We start from the raw sequence: 16,931 nt of genomic DNA, 5'->3' as shown, positions 1-16,931 counted from the left end.
TATTTATTCTGTCTGGTATTCATCTCTAGCAGTTCAAAAGCTTTATCTGAACACCATAAAGCTCCTTTGGTATAATCTGCTCCTTTTTTTTTTTTCTTCAGTTTTTTCAGTATTGAAAATATTAATAGAACACTTGAGTACTTTTCTTTTTCAAAAGTTTTGTGGTCAGTTTTTCTACATATGAAAATTATTTTAGCATCAAACAAGAGCGCTTTAATCTCAGTAAAGATTAAGGAATTGTAGTATATTAAGAGCTTGTTACATAGCTATTGTATATCAAGAGGGTTATGAATTTCTAATTTAAAATAAATCTTTTTACACTCTGTACCCTTTCATTTTTTGCTCAGTATTACTGATTTAGTGCTGAACATCTACATCCATCATTAATAAATATAGTGTTCCTTACAAATACAGTGTTCCTTACAAAAATGTTTTCTAAATATAGTTATGGTAAGGATATATATGACTACTGTCATAAATTCTTCATGTTGAAAGTCAGTCTGACTATGTCCAAATCAAACCACATAAAATTTAAGTTACATTATTAAGCATCAGCTTTCATGCATTTTTAAGAGTTCTCTTTTTTTGTCTGCTAAAATCCTGATTTGAGTGTGGACATTCTGTTGCAGCAGTCTGATCTTTATTTACTCTTCCTTTGGTTTATTTGGACCTTTGCTCCTAAGTCTAGCTTTTCTTGCATGCTGATTTTATTTTCTTGATAAACTACTTGATCCTTACTTGGGATTTGACAAAATGTTGTAAAATCAATTACTTATTGCAGTCCTTAGGATCAAAGTAGAGTTTTGGTTCTTAAAATAGTAACTATTTTTACCCTAAAACTAAACAGTGATAAAAGACTCTGTGTCTTTTTATCCATTTAAGAAAAGGGTTGATAACTGGTAAACTGCCATCAAATGACAATTGTTATAAAAGCTAGGAAACCGAGTTATTAAAAAAATAAATAAAATTAGTATTAAAATAGTCAAGTTGTTTAAAAAAAAACAAAAACACTTCAGGTACAATCTAGTATTTTCACTTTTTAACAAGAGGAATATTTATACTGTGCTCCAAGGATCACACCAGCAGCTAGCTTTGAACTAATTAATACAGGTTGTGAAGATCTCAAAGGCCACTGCATTGATTTATCATAACTGGCTGAATTTCATGTGGAAAAAGAAATTAATTTGTGTGTAAAATTGGGGGGTGGGGGGGGTGAGGGTTAAGACTTTCAGATAGAGATCCTGTTCACTAACTTAAGTGAATTCTTTTCTGTTGACTGTATGTCACCAAAGCTATTTACTTGCAGAGACACAGAAGAGATTTTGACTTAACTGAAACAGGGAGCTGCTAGAGTTAGTCTTTCTGATCCTTTTTTGAAATATGGTAGTAGGCAGTGGGATACTGTCTGCTAGACCTGATTCAGTGTTAGCCGGCTTGAATCTTTGTTCAGACTTATCTAATAGACCAGGGACTATTTTAAGAAAGAACACAATTTGTCTCTCGTTTTTTTTTTACTGTGATGGAAGCTTAGCCACTGTGTAACCAGGAACACAAGAGTCATAAACTGAGAGAGAACAAAGGCTAAAGGAACCCTGACTATTGCTTAGTAGTTATAGTAATTGTCTTGGGAAGGGACAGAACTGAGCTACTGACTCATACTGACCATATATAACATAATTAAAAGTGTTCAGAAAGCCCCAGGAATTGCAAATTCTTCAGATATCAGATGAAACTAACATATTTAGATTCCCTTGCCTGTGTTCAAAAGACATTCATTTATGAAAATGTCCAAGCTCCTCGTATGGGCACCTGAACTCCACTGAAGCAGAATTCCAGCTCTGAATTCCCATTTCTGGCAAGTTTCCATGCTAAATGTTGTACATAAGGGTTTTAAGCTTTTGTTTTGAATGTTGTCTTTGTAGAGTTTGGTAATCATGCATATATAATACCATTTGCCTATAATATAAGCAACATAGAATCTGAGATTTTTTTTAAGCCTTTTTTATTTTTCTTGATAGAATTTAATAAAACATCTTCCTGAACAAGAACAATTGAATGCATTGTCCAAGTTCAAGAATGAGTATAATAATTTGTCGGAGCCAGAGCAGTTTGGAGTTGTGGTGAGCTCTCTTTTGTTATCCCTTTTTTTTTTTTATGTGTGTGTTTTGTGAAATACAATTTTAATATAATATTTTAGAAACAGTAGCAGCTATTTTTTCCTAAATGTGAAGAATTTCCTGACTGGGAGAAGAGTATAAGTCAAAATCAGTTTATAACATGAAAACATTTTTAATTTCTCTTGGAGGGCAGAAGTTTTCAATAGGTCACTTTTTTGCTTTCTTAATATGGAGCGTTATGCGTTTGCTATTCATCAAAGTTTCAATCTCCATTGGGCTTGATTGTATCTTTTGTTTTATTCTGGCTGGAGAGCAGGCTTAGAACTTCTAATAATTTCTTTAAGAACTGTTGTAGACAAAAAAAAAAAGTCAACAGTTCTGCACAGTATAGCTGTTTGGTTGTGGTTTTGGTGCTTTTTTATTTTTATTTTTGGTTGTGTTTTTTGTTTGTTTTGGTTGGTTGGTTGGTTTTGGTTTTTTTTGTGTGTGTTTTTTTTTTTTTCTTAAAATTGCCGATTTATGCCTAATTTTTTTACTATTTTCAAATGAGGTCAATCAAGCACACAATACAGGACATTCCAGTTTTTTTTAGGTGAGTGGTGTTTTGTAGTTATGGTGTTTTAGGGAGTTTGGAATCCCATGATAATTTGCTCTAAAGTTGTGATTAAGGGAATGACTAAATGTCCTGGGTTTAGCAGTAGCAGTCAGTTTTTCTCCCTTCTGGGTAGCTGGTGCAGCATTGTGTTTTGACTTTCAGCCTGGGAACAGTGCTGATAATACCGATGTTTTCAGTTGTTGCTAAGTAATGTTTACCCTGACCAAGGACTTTGTGAGGCTCATGCTCTGCCAGGGAGGAGGGGAAGCCAGGAGGAAGCAGAGACAGGACACCTGACCCAAGCTAGCCAAAGAGGTATTCCATACCACCGCACGTCATGCCCGGGAGGGTAACTGGGAGTTACCTGGAAGGACACGGGGTTTTCTGGGTCGGACTCGTTTCTTGGCGAGTGGTATTGTATTATCTTCCCTTGTTATTTTCTCTTATCATTGTTGTCGTTGGTAGTAGCGGTGGTGATTTGTGTTGTACATTGTTTGCTGGACTGTTCTTGTCTCAACCCATGGGAGTTGCACTCTTTCGATCCTCCTCCCCATCGCCCTGGGAACAGGGAAGGGGAGAGACCCCGGGGGCAGGGGGGACGCGGGCCTCGATTGCTTCCAGCCTGGCACCACTCACTTGGAGTGAGTGAACAAGCTGTCTGGCTAGGTTTAAACCATGACACTAAACTATTTGACTCCCAAGAAAAAGCCTGAGTAGTGAATAAACAGGTAATTACTACTTGTGTGATAATAAGATGTTCTATAATGGAAACCTTTTTTATCCTTCTGTCTTTGAATTCCAAGTCAAGATTTGGTATTCTGAAAGAAATGGCTTGACACTTACTGAGACACTGGCATGCTGTGACAGTTACAGTATTGCATATGCTAGTTCAACCAAAGTTAATTAACTTTTATTGTTGGCTTAAAGACATTGAGGGCATAACTCTATAAACACTTCAGGTTCCCTTCATGAGTATGGCCGCTTTATTTTATTTTTGTAGTGTTTCTATGGGTTGCTTTTGTGTCTACTGCAAACTTCCTCTTTTTAAGTTATTTTGAACTTTTATGTTTTTGATTAATTCAGCAGTAAGTATAACATAAATACTTTATTACTCTTATCTTCTCCTCCAGACTAGGTTTTTCCTTAGCTAAACTACTTTATTTTTCTAGACATCCTTTCTTTCACTTAGTCTAGGCTGATGCTTCAGAGCACACATAATATCACCTATTGCCTATTATCACCATAGTGAGGCGCTGCCACAGGTTCCTCAGAGAAGCTGTGGCTGCCCATCCCTGCCTGTGTTCAAGGCCAGGTTGCACGGGCTTGAGCACCCTGCTCTAGTGGAAGGTGTCCCTGCCCATGGCATGGGGGTTGGAACTAGATGCTCTTACGGTTCTTTCCAAACCTAATCATTCTGTGAGTCTGTGATTCTGTGAGTCAGTTACTGTGGAGTTTGGTTTTGAGGGGTTTATGGTGGTTTGTTTTCTGGGTTTTTTTTTTGGTTGGTTGTTTTTTTGTTGTTGTTGGTTGGTTGTTTTTTTTATCGGCCGGCCATTTAGACATTCACTCTGCTCTAGCAATATACCCAGTCATATCCAAATATAAGTTTGCCTATGTACTTACTTATCTTCATCCTTCTTAGAGCACTAATGGTTTTATCTTTTCCTTGTGTTCGACTATTGATGATGAGCTTATTGCTGGTTTTCGTCTTTTCATCTTCCCCATGTAAATAATTTTATTTTTTTTTTATGTATTTCAATTTTTTTTCTCACCCTTACTCTAGCTGGTAGAAGTTCCTTATCTTGATTGTGTGACATTCTTAAAGATTGGTTTCTGTCAAAACTGAGTTGTGCAAAGAAGAGCTCCTGTCTGCATATGAAATTCTGAATTGCTTCTTCCAGAGACCAAGACCTACCTTTAATGAGTGTATTTATCAGCCCTGTTGTGTCGTTTTACTGAAGCTGTGACAGCCTTACTGCTTCTGTTTTCTGTAATAGTTCTATGAAATACTGAACAATTTCCTACCAGCGGTTGATGAGTTTCTCATGTTTACCTTGACATAATTATAGCTATTATTTGGTCATCTCAAGTTTCAGCTTCATTTTGACTTTAATGGTTTTGTCTGAGTGGTGTAGCACCTGTCTTGTAACAGTGATGACCATGCGACGTGTGTCTGGTTGCAGCTGAGGCAGAAACCAATATGCATAGCTGTTTTAGCTGTGTGGGTTGTTGGCTGGATTTTAGGTTGTTTTTTCCCTCTTAGTGTAACTCTCAGGGTATTGTGTGGCTTTCCAGGAGCAACAGGGCATTTCTCTGGCCATGTGAGCCAAGCTAACGTCTAACGTTTCTTCAGTTCCACTGCATCAGAGTGTGTTTTCCTTTGTTATCCAGGCACTGACAGTGTTCTGGTGTGAGTCCACTGTTGACTAACCTGGGAACAGCCCTGCTTTTCTTACCTCTTACTTATGCCATCGAAAGCTGCCATTTGTCTGCCAAGTGAAGATGCTGATAACTTTAGAAAAAGTAATGTTAATTTAGATATTCTCTTGAGAGAAACTTGAGGAGAAAGATCACCATGGGTAATCTTAAGTGTAAAGAACAGGCAAAATAAAGGGATTTGGACCATGGAGATGCAATTCAACTTCATAGGAAAAGAACTTAGGGATGACAAAATAAAATAACAATATAGGTATATTGAAGAAAGCAGAACTGAAAGTTTCCAAATCATCTGGTGTATTGGGAAACACAACTTGTAGAATAATTTTTAACAAGAACTCTTGTGAACCTTTTTTAATGACAGATTATCTTGTGAATAAATAGGAAGTCCAACTTAAATACTATTTTGAGTTATGGCTAACAGTTGCATAGGACTTTGTGAAAATAAGAACAAAAAAATAGTGATCGCTTGCACAAATACAGCTTAATTAAGAATGTGATCCAATAATACAGTGGTATTAACTTCAGGCAGGAAAGGTTGTGGCCTTTTAAAAAGTATAGCATGAGAAACGAAATAATATGTGGTTATTTGAGAGATTGCTGGAAAGTTCAAAAATAAACCATTATTTATTACAATTATTTTAATAAAGCTATAAAAGATGTGAGTCAACATTTGTCCAGTGCTTTTTGAATGTAAAATATTCAAGTACTAAAAAATTGTCTTCTGTTATTGTTCATTTGTATTAATTCGATCTGAGTCTGAGTTTTTTTTTTCTGAGATATTAAAAGTGTAAGGGTCATAAGCAACTGATAAGGGCAGCTTACTGCTTGCTTTTTTAAAGTATACTTTCTGAACTTCTGAGTTGAAAGATAAATACAAAAGAGAAGTTTAAGTAACATAAAGCTTTTAAGTTTCAGACTTGCATGGGGAAATGAGCATAGAAGAAAAATGCTCACTGTGAGATTTTATGGGAAAGGAAAAGTAATTTTTTACTTACAAAACCTTGATGTAAATTAGTTTTTACCTGCTCAGTTTCTTATAGATTTAATTCACTTTTGCTGTCATAGCTATGTTCTTCTGAGCACCACCTTGTGCGTGGGTTCAAGCAGTCTGACCAGGATTGCTGATGTACAGCACAGAGGGCACAGGACTCAACACCATGTTATGTCTCTGTTGTGGTTCTTGGTTGGTGACAGCAAGCTTTTTCGGACAGATCTTTCATACAGTCAGAAAACATCAGTTGGCATGAGGATATCTTTATCTCGGAATCTCCTAACTTCAGCTTCTTGTAAAGATTGACTAGGTCGCTGCCCACTGATTTACTTATCCTTGTTTTGGATCTATTTTCAAAATACATGGTTTAGTTTGCTGGTAGGCTAGTAAGAAAATGAATAATTTAGACTATCTTAAATTGGAAGGGACCCATACAGACTGAGTCGAACTGCCTTCTCCTTGCAAGACTGCCTAAAACTAAATCATATTACTAAGAGCATCATTCAGATGCTCCTTGAGCTCTGATGGGCTTGATGCCATGATCGCTTGCTTGGGGAGCCTGTTCCAGTGGCCAACCATCCTCTCAGTGAAGAATCTTTTCCTAATCATAGAATCCTATGTCCAACCTGAACTTCCCCTGAAGCAGCTTAATTCTATATTCTTGTATCCTGTCACTGGTCATCAGATAGAGGTGATCAGGCATCCCTGCACCTCTCGGACATGATATTTCAGGGCATTTTTGGAGGCATAGAGGTGCATGGCAATGTTTGGTGTTGTATCAGGTGGCTCCAGATCTTTGCCCCCACCCTACTCAAATTATTTTTGGATGCGGTTTACATAAATGATTGCCAGAATACTCAAAATACAATTGATTCTTTATGGAGTTGCATGGTCTACCTCTCCCCATGCTTCTGCCCACACAACAATGCTAATGCTTTAGGCTTGTCAGTGCCAATGTATGTTAACTGCCTTTTCACCAGGAACCATTCCCCAAGGTAGTTCTGATTTGGTTATGCTGCAAAGAGAGAGCTGTCAAGTAGTAAGCATGTAGACTTGTCAGTGCCTTTAATCCTTAGTGGTGTAAAATAATCCTGGACAAATTTAATTTAGTAACATGGTTTTAAATCCATAAATGCAATTCCATTAAAAAAAATCATGATTTTGATGTTCTTTATAAACACTTTTGATTTTAAAAGTTGCTAATACCTGTCAGGATGTGACTAGTGGACATTTGACCTCAGGTGCAGACAACAGTATTACCAGTCTCACACCTGAGAATAGTATCTCAAGAGCCACGTGTGATAACTGCTGCTTTATTTCTTTTTTTAAAACTTGAGATATTTGTAAGTATGTTCCCGTATTGTCCTGGAGTGAAAAGAAACAGTTTTTTCCTTGATTGCTTATTTACTGGAAAGTAAAAATTGAGGCAATCATGAAATACTGTTTCAGAAATAATTCTGAAACAAATAATTGTTTCAGAAATAATTATTATTTCAGAAATAATAAAATTAATGCCCTGTCCTTGTGAAATACACTGTTAGGTAACCCAAATAGAATTTGGCAAGCAGTCCTCATGTGGCTTCACAGCTTGTTTGCTGATGGATGTGTTTTTAATGAGTTCATACCAAAGGAAAAGATTTCACTAGATTAAATTGAAGATTGGAGTGAAGCCTGATGAAAGCTAGTTTGTCTTAAATAATTTAGCAGACACTTAAAATGATCAATTCCATATTCAGCTGATGGCTTCACCTGTATGTCCGCATTGAGGATAACTCAGAATGTATTAGTGTTTCTTACTGGTTTTTGGAAAATATCATACTTACCACTCTACCTGCAGAGGTATACTCTGCCTTTCCTAACACTTGATGGTTTGGCGCAGCCCCAGCCACACCTACTGACATTTCATTTGGTTCAAAATCTCAAAGTGGTGAGGTGCACCTGTGTTGTGAGATCTTTTGATTGTGTAATTTCTGTCTGCATAGCTTACCTTCCTCTCTTGTGTTCTAGAAGTCATGTGTCTGCTGCTCTGCCTTGTCCGTGTTCTCTATCAGTAATTCCAGCCTTTCCAGAAGTGTTGCCAAAGATTAACTTTCTATTAAATGCCATCTGTGACAGTCAAAAGATCCTTACGGCAAATTGCAGCTAAGTTGGTGTCTTGCAAACCTTGGACATGGATAGGCTGGAGAACCAGGCTCCAGAAATACCTTCTGAAGGTGGCCATTTGCCGTTGCTATTTGATTGAATTATGTTACTTCCTCTGTATCACTGAAAGATTGTGATGCTGAATTATAGAGGAATGTCCCTATGAAAGGTTCAGTAACAGCAGGTCTCACTCTCTTACCCTGTTCAGTTCTGGTAAAACTATTTTGGGTAGCTAATCTAAAGAATAGGTTAAAAAATTTTGTCTTACTGCTGTCTGATGTTGATTCAGAGGGCTGAAAGTGGTTGGTTGGTTAATGTTTCTTCTAGCACACACATAGGCTATCTCAGTTTTCTTCTTGGCAGATACTGCTACAACTTCAGATCAGTAAGGTTTGTCTGAAGGGTTCTCATCTTGTGCCTCCAGTCATTCACTTTTCAGATTTGTCTATATGTCTTAATAGCCTGTCCTGAATCTGATTTGTTGCTTTTGCTTGACTAGAAATGTAAACAGGGCTCTAATGTTCATGTTGTGATTTGAACATCTTAAGAAAAACACTTCTGTTTTGAGTAAGGGCCATGATCAGTACATGATTCTGCCATCCTGACTTGGCAGCTTGAAGGGTGTCTTGGAATTTAGCCATGTAAATGGAGAGAGGCATCCAAATGACTGGCTAATGTAGGGCAGCTGTGCTGAAAGAATTTTGAGGCTAGTCAGTACCTTTTGAAATTACTATGCAGATATTTAACGTGTTCTAACTTTAGACTTCAGAGCTCAGTGGAGCTCCTATGGTGCCCAGGTGCTTTAGGATTTACTTTCCCTTTGATTGTTTTGTAGAACTGAGAAACTTTCTCTGGGATATGCAAGCTGTCTTACACAACATTCACTTGCATAATGCTTCATGTTGGACTGTTTTTGCCACAGACGATCTGTGCTTCAAAATACACTAAATAACATATGGATAAAAATTCCAAAGTTGTTACTGAAATCTCTAGTGTCAGGACTCTAGAAGATCTACAGTGGAATGCTTTTTCTTTGCCAGTACTGTCATCATCATAGACACTCTCCTTCCTTGCTTAGGAAACTAACTTGTATACCTTGCTGGATCAGTAGAGAAGACTATTCTAAATATTATCATGCTTGAGATCTGAGCTTTTTTGAAACAGGTCGTGTCTGTCACACCAAAGACATTATCATCATCTGCTATTATGGTCTGATACCACTGTGTATTGCTTAAATAATTGTGTGGCATTGCATTCCACTTTTATGTTGGAGTTGTTATGGTGGTTCAACCTGATGGAAAGCAATAAGCCTGCTGTCATGGTTCTCAGAAATTTCTATCCATACCTGAATCATCTCTCTGCATCTTCATTGCCTGTATGTTGGGAGACTCAAAGTAATACTATACTTACTTTTCATTTGGAGGTGGATTCATGGTAGTAGCCAGGCAGAAGATGAGACATTTATTTTGAGGTGAAGCTGGTGAGATTTTTTTCTATCTGGAATATAACTAGATCTGTTTTACTTTTAGAAGCTTTTCTCTGTTTGGTTTAATATTCTATTCTAAATTCCTCAATGGCTTCTGGTAGAAATTTATTTATTTTTGCTGCCTGGCTTAATTAGAGGTTTTACAGAGGATTTTTACCTATATTAAACTCTTGACTTGGTTTCACATGAGGAAAGCTTTTCAGTCTAGTGGTTGGTTAATCTGCTCCATATGTACCTTTTAATGAAAATAGCTTTTCTGACATCTGTTATGTCTGCTAAAAATAATAAAATTTGGGAAATTCAGACCTTCCAATTCTTGGATGATTCCTTTTTAGGAAAGCACCATTGTCTAAATTCAACTTAGAGAAACAAAAGTTGTCTCTGTATTCTTTTCTGACATGATGTCAGTAAATTTAATTGTATTTTTTGGGTAAGACAAAGTCACCCCTTTCTTGTCATAGTAGAACATGCTTATTCCTGAATTTCAGTGTGAGGACTGTAAACGCAGCTTACTTTGACAGCTGTGTTGTAGCCCCCATTGGCAATTTGGTTCTATTTCTTAAGACAAGTGACTTCTGGAGAATTCAAAAGGAATGCCCCCATTTCTGAGATCTGCAGACTGGTCTTACTGGTCCATCTTTGTTGAACATAATGCCATCAAAAACAGTACTGAGGATTTTCTGCACTGTACATCAGTGCACTGTCATCCACAAGACAAGACTACCTATGTGCAGCTAGGAGGTAATTGATAGCTATTGTTCCTGTGTCACAGTACGCTTCCTTCTCTTCTGCCCTGAATACCTTTAGGAAAATCTTGAATTTGCGAGGAATTGAGTCAGCAGTGCAAATTCAAGCTGTTTATAATTCAAAATGGGTGTTCCCTCAATCAGTGCTAGTGGGCTGAAAAGTCATCAATTCAGTTTTAGGCATGTGCACGTATCTGTGTTGTAAGTGTAAAGACTTTCTGATCTCTCACAAGTAATTTTAATTTTGAGTTGGCAGGTTTTGACTTTACTGCCATTAATTTGGGGAAAAGAGTATGTCAAAGGTGAAGGAGAACCATTTCCAGGTAGCCATAAAAAAATCTCAACAAAAATACTCTTCCATTATCATGGATTGATTTCCCATACACACAAATAATGTTTAGTCTTTCCAGAATGCTGGTGGGCTTCACTAAGATTTAGGCATGTTGACTGCACATTTCAAATTGAGCAGGTTGTGGTTTGTTTTTTTTTTAACCATGATTCAAAGCCAGTTAAGGTGGGAGTTCTTCGTCACTTTAACTTTTTTCCTGCTGTCCCAGTGCCTGCATCTGAAGTAGAGTTCATTGGTGCTGCAGTGATGAAAACAATACATTTTCCATAGGAGATGCCCTTCCGGTTTATTCTCTTAGGTGGCTTCGCTGTAGCTGATACTTTACTTTTTGGATGGGAACACTTTCAGGTGGTCTGACAGCCTTCATACTGTTGATTCTGTAAGGAAGGTATATTGTGAAACTGGAACCCTTGCAGTGTTTTTCTCTACGAGCTTGTAAGAATGAATCACATTCAGTGATCAAATTTAATGGCAGTGTAACTTCTGAGACATGTTCCTTTACTTGACATCAACAAAGCAGACAGTGAAAGTACGCATTTACTAGATGGCACACACTTGGAGGTGCCTTCTGATTTATGCTGTATTTGAGAGAAAAACCTCTTTTTGTTGTTGGATAAAGAGTTGTGAGAGTTGCTACTGGACAGCTCAACTCAGTTGTCAATTCCCATTTGGACTTGCACATACTGCGAATATTCTTGTGAACTATTACTGGAAAAATAAAACAATTTGTCACCCATACACGGAGTTTGCTGACATGTGTAGTCCACTCTCTTTAGCTTTCTACTTCAACTTTTTTCTTTAATTATTTACATTTTCTGTTTTCAGGGTTCCACTGTAAGGACATAATTAGGCTTATGTATTTATATGCTAAAAAATTATACAAAAATTATAGGGCATGAACATAAGCCTCCCAACATCACAACACTTAAATTCCTAGCCTCTCTTGTGATAAGGTTTATGGATTTTACAGTTTTAATGTGTTTGTAGATTACATATCACAAAGAAATCCATATATTGCTAAGGAAGCTCTCCATTGCCTCCCTTCGCAGTTATTGACTTAGATAAAAGGTAAACAAATAGTTGCTAGAACATGCATTGTAGATGAACTATGGATTTCAGAGTGTTTAAAAAGATTTCTTAAAAAAGCCCTATGGCATTTCTGCTGTGTTTCTAGCATGTGCTTCTGTTTCTTATTTTTTAGATTATATATTTATGTATCCATCCTTAAGACTTATGTGCGTAACTTCTTAATTTGTTGTGGTTCAACAGGTTTTGATGAAAACTTAGCATCTTTTACGTGTACGCACTTGCTCACATTTGTGCAACACATCTTTATGTTCTAAAATACTTAATTATTTTGATTTAAAGAATTGGCCTGTCTCAGAAGCCAAAAGTCAATTAGTGCTGCATTATTGGCTGGTTCAGTAGTATCTTAAGTCTGGTACCATTCAAAATCCATGAAATATACACTTTATTTTGCTAGCTCCATGATTTAATATTAATGATCACCTCTATTACATGTTGAATAGAGAGAAATAGGAAAAATCTTGATAATTTCAATGGAATTTTGTGGTGTTTTTTTTTCTAGGCTACTCTCACTTTTTTCCTGACTGAATGGAGAACAAAACTTTATTATTATTATTATTATTCTCAATGTTCTGAGGAGTAGTAGTATGTATATATATCTAATAAGTAAATTGTTTGAGGAAAAGGAAAAAATACTGATTTTTCCTGATGGAGCTGGGAGAATGACCTTGTGAAACTTGCTTCTGTCCAATACCTTAATATTCTTTTAGGTATTAATTCCTAAGTTAGGTATAAAGTTGTAAGAGGAATTGTGAAATACCCTGTTTAAATGTAAGTCTTATTACCTGTTTTTAAGCAAGAATTTTTTCACACTATTGGATGCTATTCAAGACCATCTTAAGAACCCAGACATGCACAAGTCCATGGGACCTGATGAAATCCATCTGTGGGTCCTTGAAAGAGCTGGCAAATGAAGTTCCTAAGCCACTGCCCGTCATATTTGAGAAATCATGGCAGTCAGGTGAAGTTCCCGATGACTGGAAAAAGGGAAATATAACCCCCATTTTCAAGAAGGGGGAAATGGATGACCCAGGGAATTACAGACCAGTCAGTCTCCCCTCTGTGCCTGGCAAAATCTTGGAGCAGGTTCTCGTGGATGGCATGCTAAGGCACATGAAAATCAACAAGGTACTTGGTGACAGCCAGCATGGCTTCACTAAGGGGAAATCCTGCCTGAGCAATTTGGTGGCCTTCTATGATGGGGCTACAGAACTGATGGACAGGGGTAGAGCAGTTGATGTCATCTGCCTGGACTTGTGTAAAGCGTTCGACACTGTCCCACACGACATCCTTGTCTCTAAATTGGAGAGACATCAATTTGATAGGTGCACCACTCAGTGGATAAAGAACTGGCTGGATGGCTGCATGCAAAGAGTTGTGGTCAATGGCTCAATGTCCAGCTGGAGACCAGTAATGAGTCGTGTCCCTCAGGTTTCGGTGTTGGGACCAGTCTTGTTCATCATCTTTGTCGGTGACGTGGACAGTGGGATTGAGTGCACCCTCAGCAAGTTTGCCGATGACACCAAGCTGTGTGGCTCAGTTGATACACTGGAGGGAAGGAATGCCATCCAGAGGGACCTTGACACACTTGTGAGGTGGGCTGATGCCAACCTCATGAAGTTTAACCATGCCAAGTGCAATGTTCTACACCTGGGTGGGAGCAATCTCAGGCAGAGCTACAGGTTGGACAGAGAAGAGATTCAGAGCAGCCCTGCAGAGAAGGACTTGGGGGTGTTGGTCGATGAGAAAATGAACATGAGCCGGCTGCAGTGTGTGCTCGTAGCCCAGAAAGCCAACCGTATCCTGGGCTGCATCAAAAGGAGCGTGACCAGCAGGTCTAAGGAGGTGATCCTGCCCCTCTGCTCTGCTCTCATGAGACCTCACTTGCAGTATTTGTACAGTTCTGGTGTCGTCAACATCAAAAGGACATGGAACTGTTGGAACAAGTCCAGAGGACGGCCAGGAGGATGATCAGGGGACTGGAGTACCTCCTGTATGAAGACAGGCTGAGGAAGTTGGGTCTGTTCAGCCTGGAGAAGAGAAGGCTGCGTGGAGACCTCATAGCAGCCTTCCAGTATCTGAAGGGGGCCTACAAGGATGCTGGAGAAGGACTCTTCATTAGGACTGTAGCGACAGAACAAGGGGTAATGGGTTCAAACTTAAACAGGGGAAGTTTAGATTCGATATAAGAAGGAAATTCTTTCCTGTAAGGGTGGTGAGGCACTGGAATAGGTTGCCCAGGGAGGTTGTGAATGCTCCATGCCTGGTGGTGTTCGAGGCCAGGTTGGACAGAGCCTTGTGTGATATGGTTTAGTGTGAGGTGTCCCTGCCCATGGCAGGGGGGTTGTAACTAGGTGATCTTAAGGTCCTAACTATTCTATGATTCTGTGATGAGTACAGAATAACTGCCTACAGTTGATATTGAGCTAATGTTCAAACTATATGCATTTTAGTGTTTTACTTTAGGACCAAGTTGAAGGCAGTCTGTAGATTAAAGCTTAATACTGGAGCTGATTTTCAACCTAGTCTTATCTGAAAGACATTATGTTTGTGTGCTCTGTGTTCAAAACCAAAGCATGGTTACTGGAAAAGATTGCTTATTTTACTTCACGATTTCTTATTTGTGTTAAAGTGCAAACAGTATGTTTTCTTCAGTAGGGCATCATCAGGTGGTTTCACTGCTAGGCAAGTATTGCAAAGTGGCGTGGTAGCATAAAATGTTAACTCTACTTGATTTTATTTTCTAATACTGCCACTGTAAACCCAATAAAATAGACTGAAAATTTTATCCTTTTCTGATTCTATATCAAACTAGCTCTAGATTAGACAGCCTTCAGTATCAGATTAAGTAAGGTAAGGTGTTCGATTTTCCACTGAAATAGATGAAAAGTGTCACCATTATACTCATCACTGAGTCTCTTGTGGGTTAATCAGCAGCAAACACTTGTGAACGTTACAGTGTCAGAGCTTTTTTAACATTGATAGACTAGCTATGGGTTGAGAAGTATTCTACAAAACCTTAGGCATCACTATGGGTTGGAGTGGGATATTTCCAATACAAAGGCAAACTGTTAAGTCCACTTTATGAAACCTGTTACTTTGTAGGAGTATTGCCAATATTATCGCTTCTTTTCTTGCACTGAAAAGTATTGATAGCTGGAAACCATAACACCTGTGTTTTATTTTTAAAAAGCCCAAAACATGGTTAAAGATTTCAGGAATTGTCAAGACATTAGTGGCTTGAACCTTGCCTTGAAAATCAAAAATGCAGGTACAGGGAAGAACGTGTTACAGAATTCATCGAGCTGGTGAGAAAATGGGGAGGGGAAAAATGAGGGAAAAAGCTCATGGAAGAATTTGAGAATAATATTTCTCATGTGGAAACAGAGAAGGTTGGAAAAAAAACCCCACTGTTTCTGCCATGGAAGAAGGAAAGAGCAAGGAACATTTAATGCCTGTTTAGGGAGAAAAGAACAAGAATGGAAAATAGTAAGCATCTGGGATTGTATGTGATGCCAAACCAAAAAATGTTTGAAGATTTATGTGATAGAGTTGGAAGGACGAGTAGTGCACTGGAGACTTGAGAGATGGAGGAATTTAATTTACTGAATGCATTCAGTGTTCCTTGACTAAAGAAGCGATAACATTTGGAGTCTTCTTGCTTGAATATAGTAAATAATGTGCTAAGAATGTCTGGGGTGGGAATTCGGTGACCTATGCTATATGGGAATTGAATCTTCTCTTGAAAATGCCTCATCAGTAAACCATTGAAAAAGCCAAGTTTTTTGCATATGATCTACAGAAGGTATTGGTTTCCTGGTAGCATTCTGGTTTACCTAATTATCTGTATACGGTTAATATATACAAGAGTACAGTGGGGTACGAATACTGGCGTATATTAATGTACGCTATATGAAGTGTTTTATAGGTGAGATTTTTCAAAACTGTTATTTTCCTGCAAGTTTATTGTAAGCTCTTATTGAAATAAGCTTTTAAATATTTGCACCAGAAAATGAGATTTGCCTTGTTTTGGTACATTCTGAGTTATACAAAATTTGTGAACTACTTTTATTACTTTGTAACAACCGGGTCATAAACTTGGATTAGTTTTATAGGATTTGGTATATGAGTTGACAGATGTGATATATGATGACACTTTATCTTTTATTGCTTACACATGCTAGTTATTGGGAAAGGATGGGGGCAGTTCATATTAACCACAAGATGGGATTTCAGTTGCTTACCCAAGTGTCTCTCATTCATTCATTCATTTGCTATCAGTTATAGCAGATATATTGCTTCTTCAAGCCTGTCACACCAATAAATCATTTCAGATTGTATGCATTTGTACAGTGCCAAAGTGTACCATGAATTTTAAAGGAAATCTCCTATTTTCTTTTCAATCAGATGAGCAACGTGAAGAGACTACAGCCACGGCTCAGTGCTATTCTGTTTAAGCTTCAGTTTGAGGAGCAGGTGAACAACATCAAACCTGACATCATGGCTGTCAGTGCTGCCTGTGAAGAGATAAAGAAGAGTAAAAGCTTTAGCAAGCTGCTGGAACTAGTATTGTTAATGGGAAACTACATGAATGCAGGTTCTCGGAATGCACAGACCTTTGGATATAATCTCAGCTCCCTATGTAAAGTGAGTTTTGAACTATCTGTGTTGAGTAACACATTTACTTTTTCATTTGTTTTTATTATGCTACTTAAATACTTTGTTTTGATGTTTTTTCTGCAGTTAATCGGTTAATTCTTTGGCTTCTTTTTTCTTTTTTTTTTTTTTAATAATTCTTAACATTAGTTGATGGTTTGAGCAATACAGCTAAGCTGTGTACAGTCATCTTGAGACTGGCTTGCATTTAAACTTTTACAAGATTTCAAGTGAATGCTAAACGAACCAAACCAAACTAAATAAGGTTATGCAAAAAACATATTACTGTGATCATAGTGATGTTGTAGTCTTAAATGTATGAGC

The 16,931-nt window shown here is 37.8% G+C and overlaps 1 protein-coding gene across 1 annotated transcript in view; it reads left to right on the top strand.

Moving 5' to 3' along the window:
- The window catches only part of DIAPH3 (diaphanous related formin 3), a 225,921-nt gene that overhangs the window by 97,034 nt on the left and 111,956 nt on the right, over nucleotides 1–16,931 (top strand). Inside the window, exons 20-21 of the mRNA XM_062636862.1 lie at nucleotides 2,019–2,120; nucleotides 16,359–16,598. Of these exons, the coding sequence (XP_062492846.1) occupies nucleotides 2,019–2,120; nucleotides 16,359–16,598 (342 nt within the window). The remainder of the gene's footprint in view (nucleotides 1–2,018; nucleotides 2,121–16,358; nucleotides 16,599–16,931) is intronic.

This window comes from Pezoporus occidentalis, unplaced genomic scaffold (genome assembly GCF_034315485.1).
Source record: "Pezoporus occidentalis ecotype Australia unplaced genomic scaffold, CSIRO_AGI_Poc_V1 ctg5, whole genome shotgun sequence".
In the NCBI taxonomy this organism is placed as follows: Eukaryota; Metazoa; Chordata; class Aves; order Psittaciformes; family Psittacidae; genus Pezoporus; species Pezoporus occidentalis.
The sequence above is the reverse complement of the archived record's forward strand: the minus strand, read 5'-3'. Positions and strand labels throughout refer to the sequence as shown.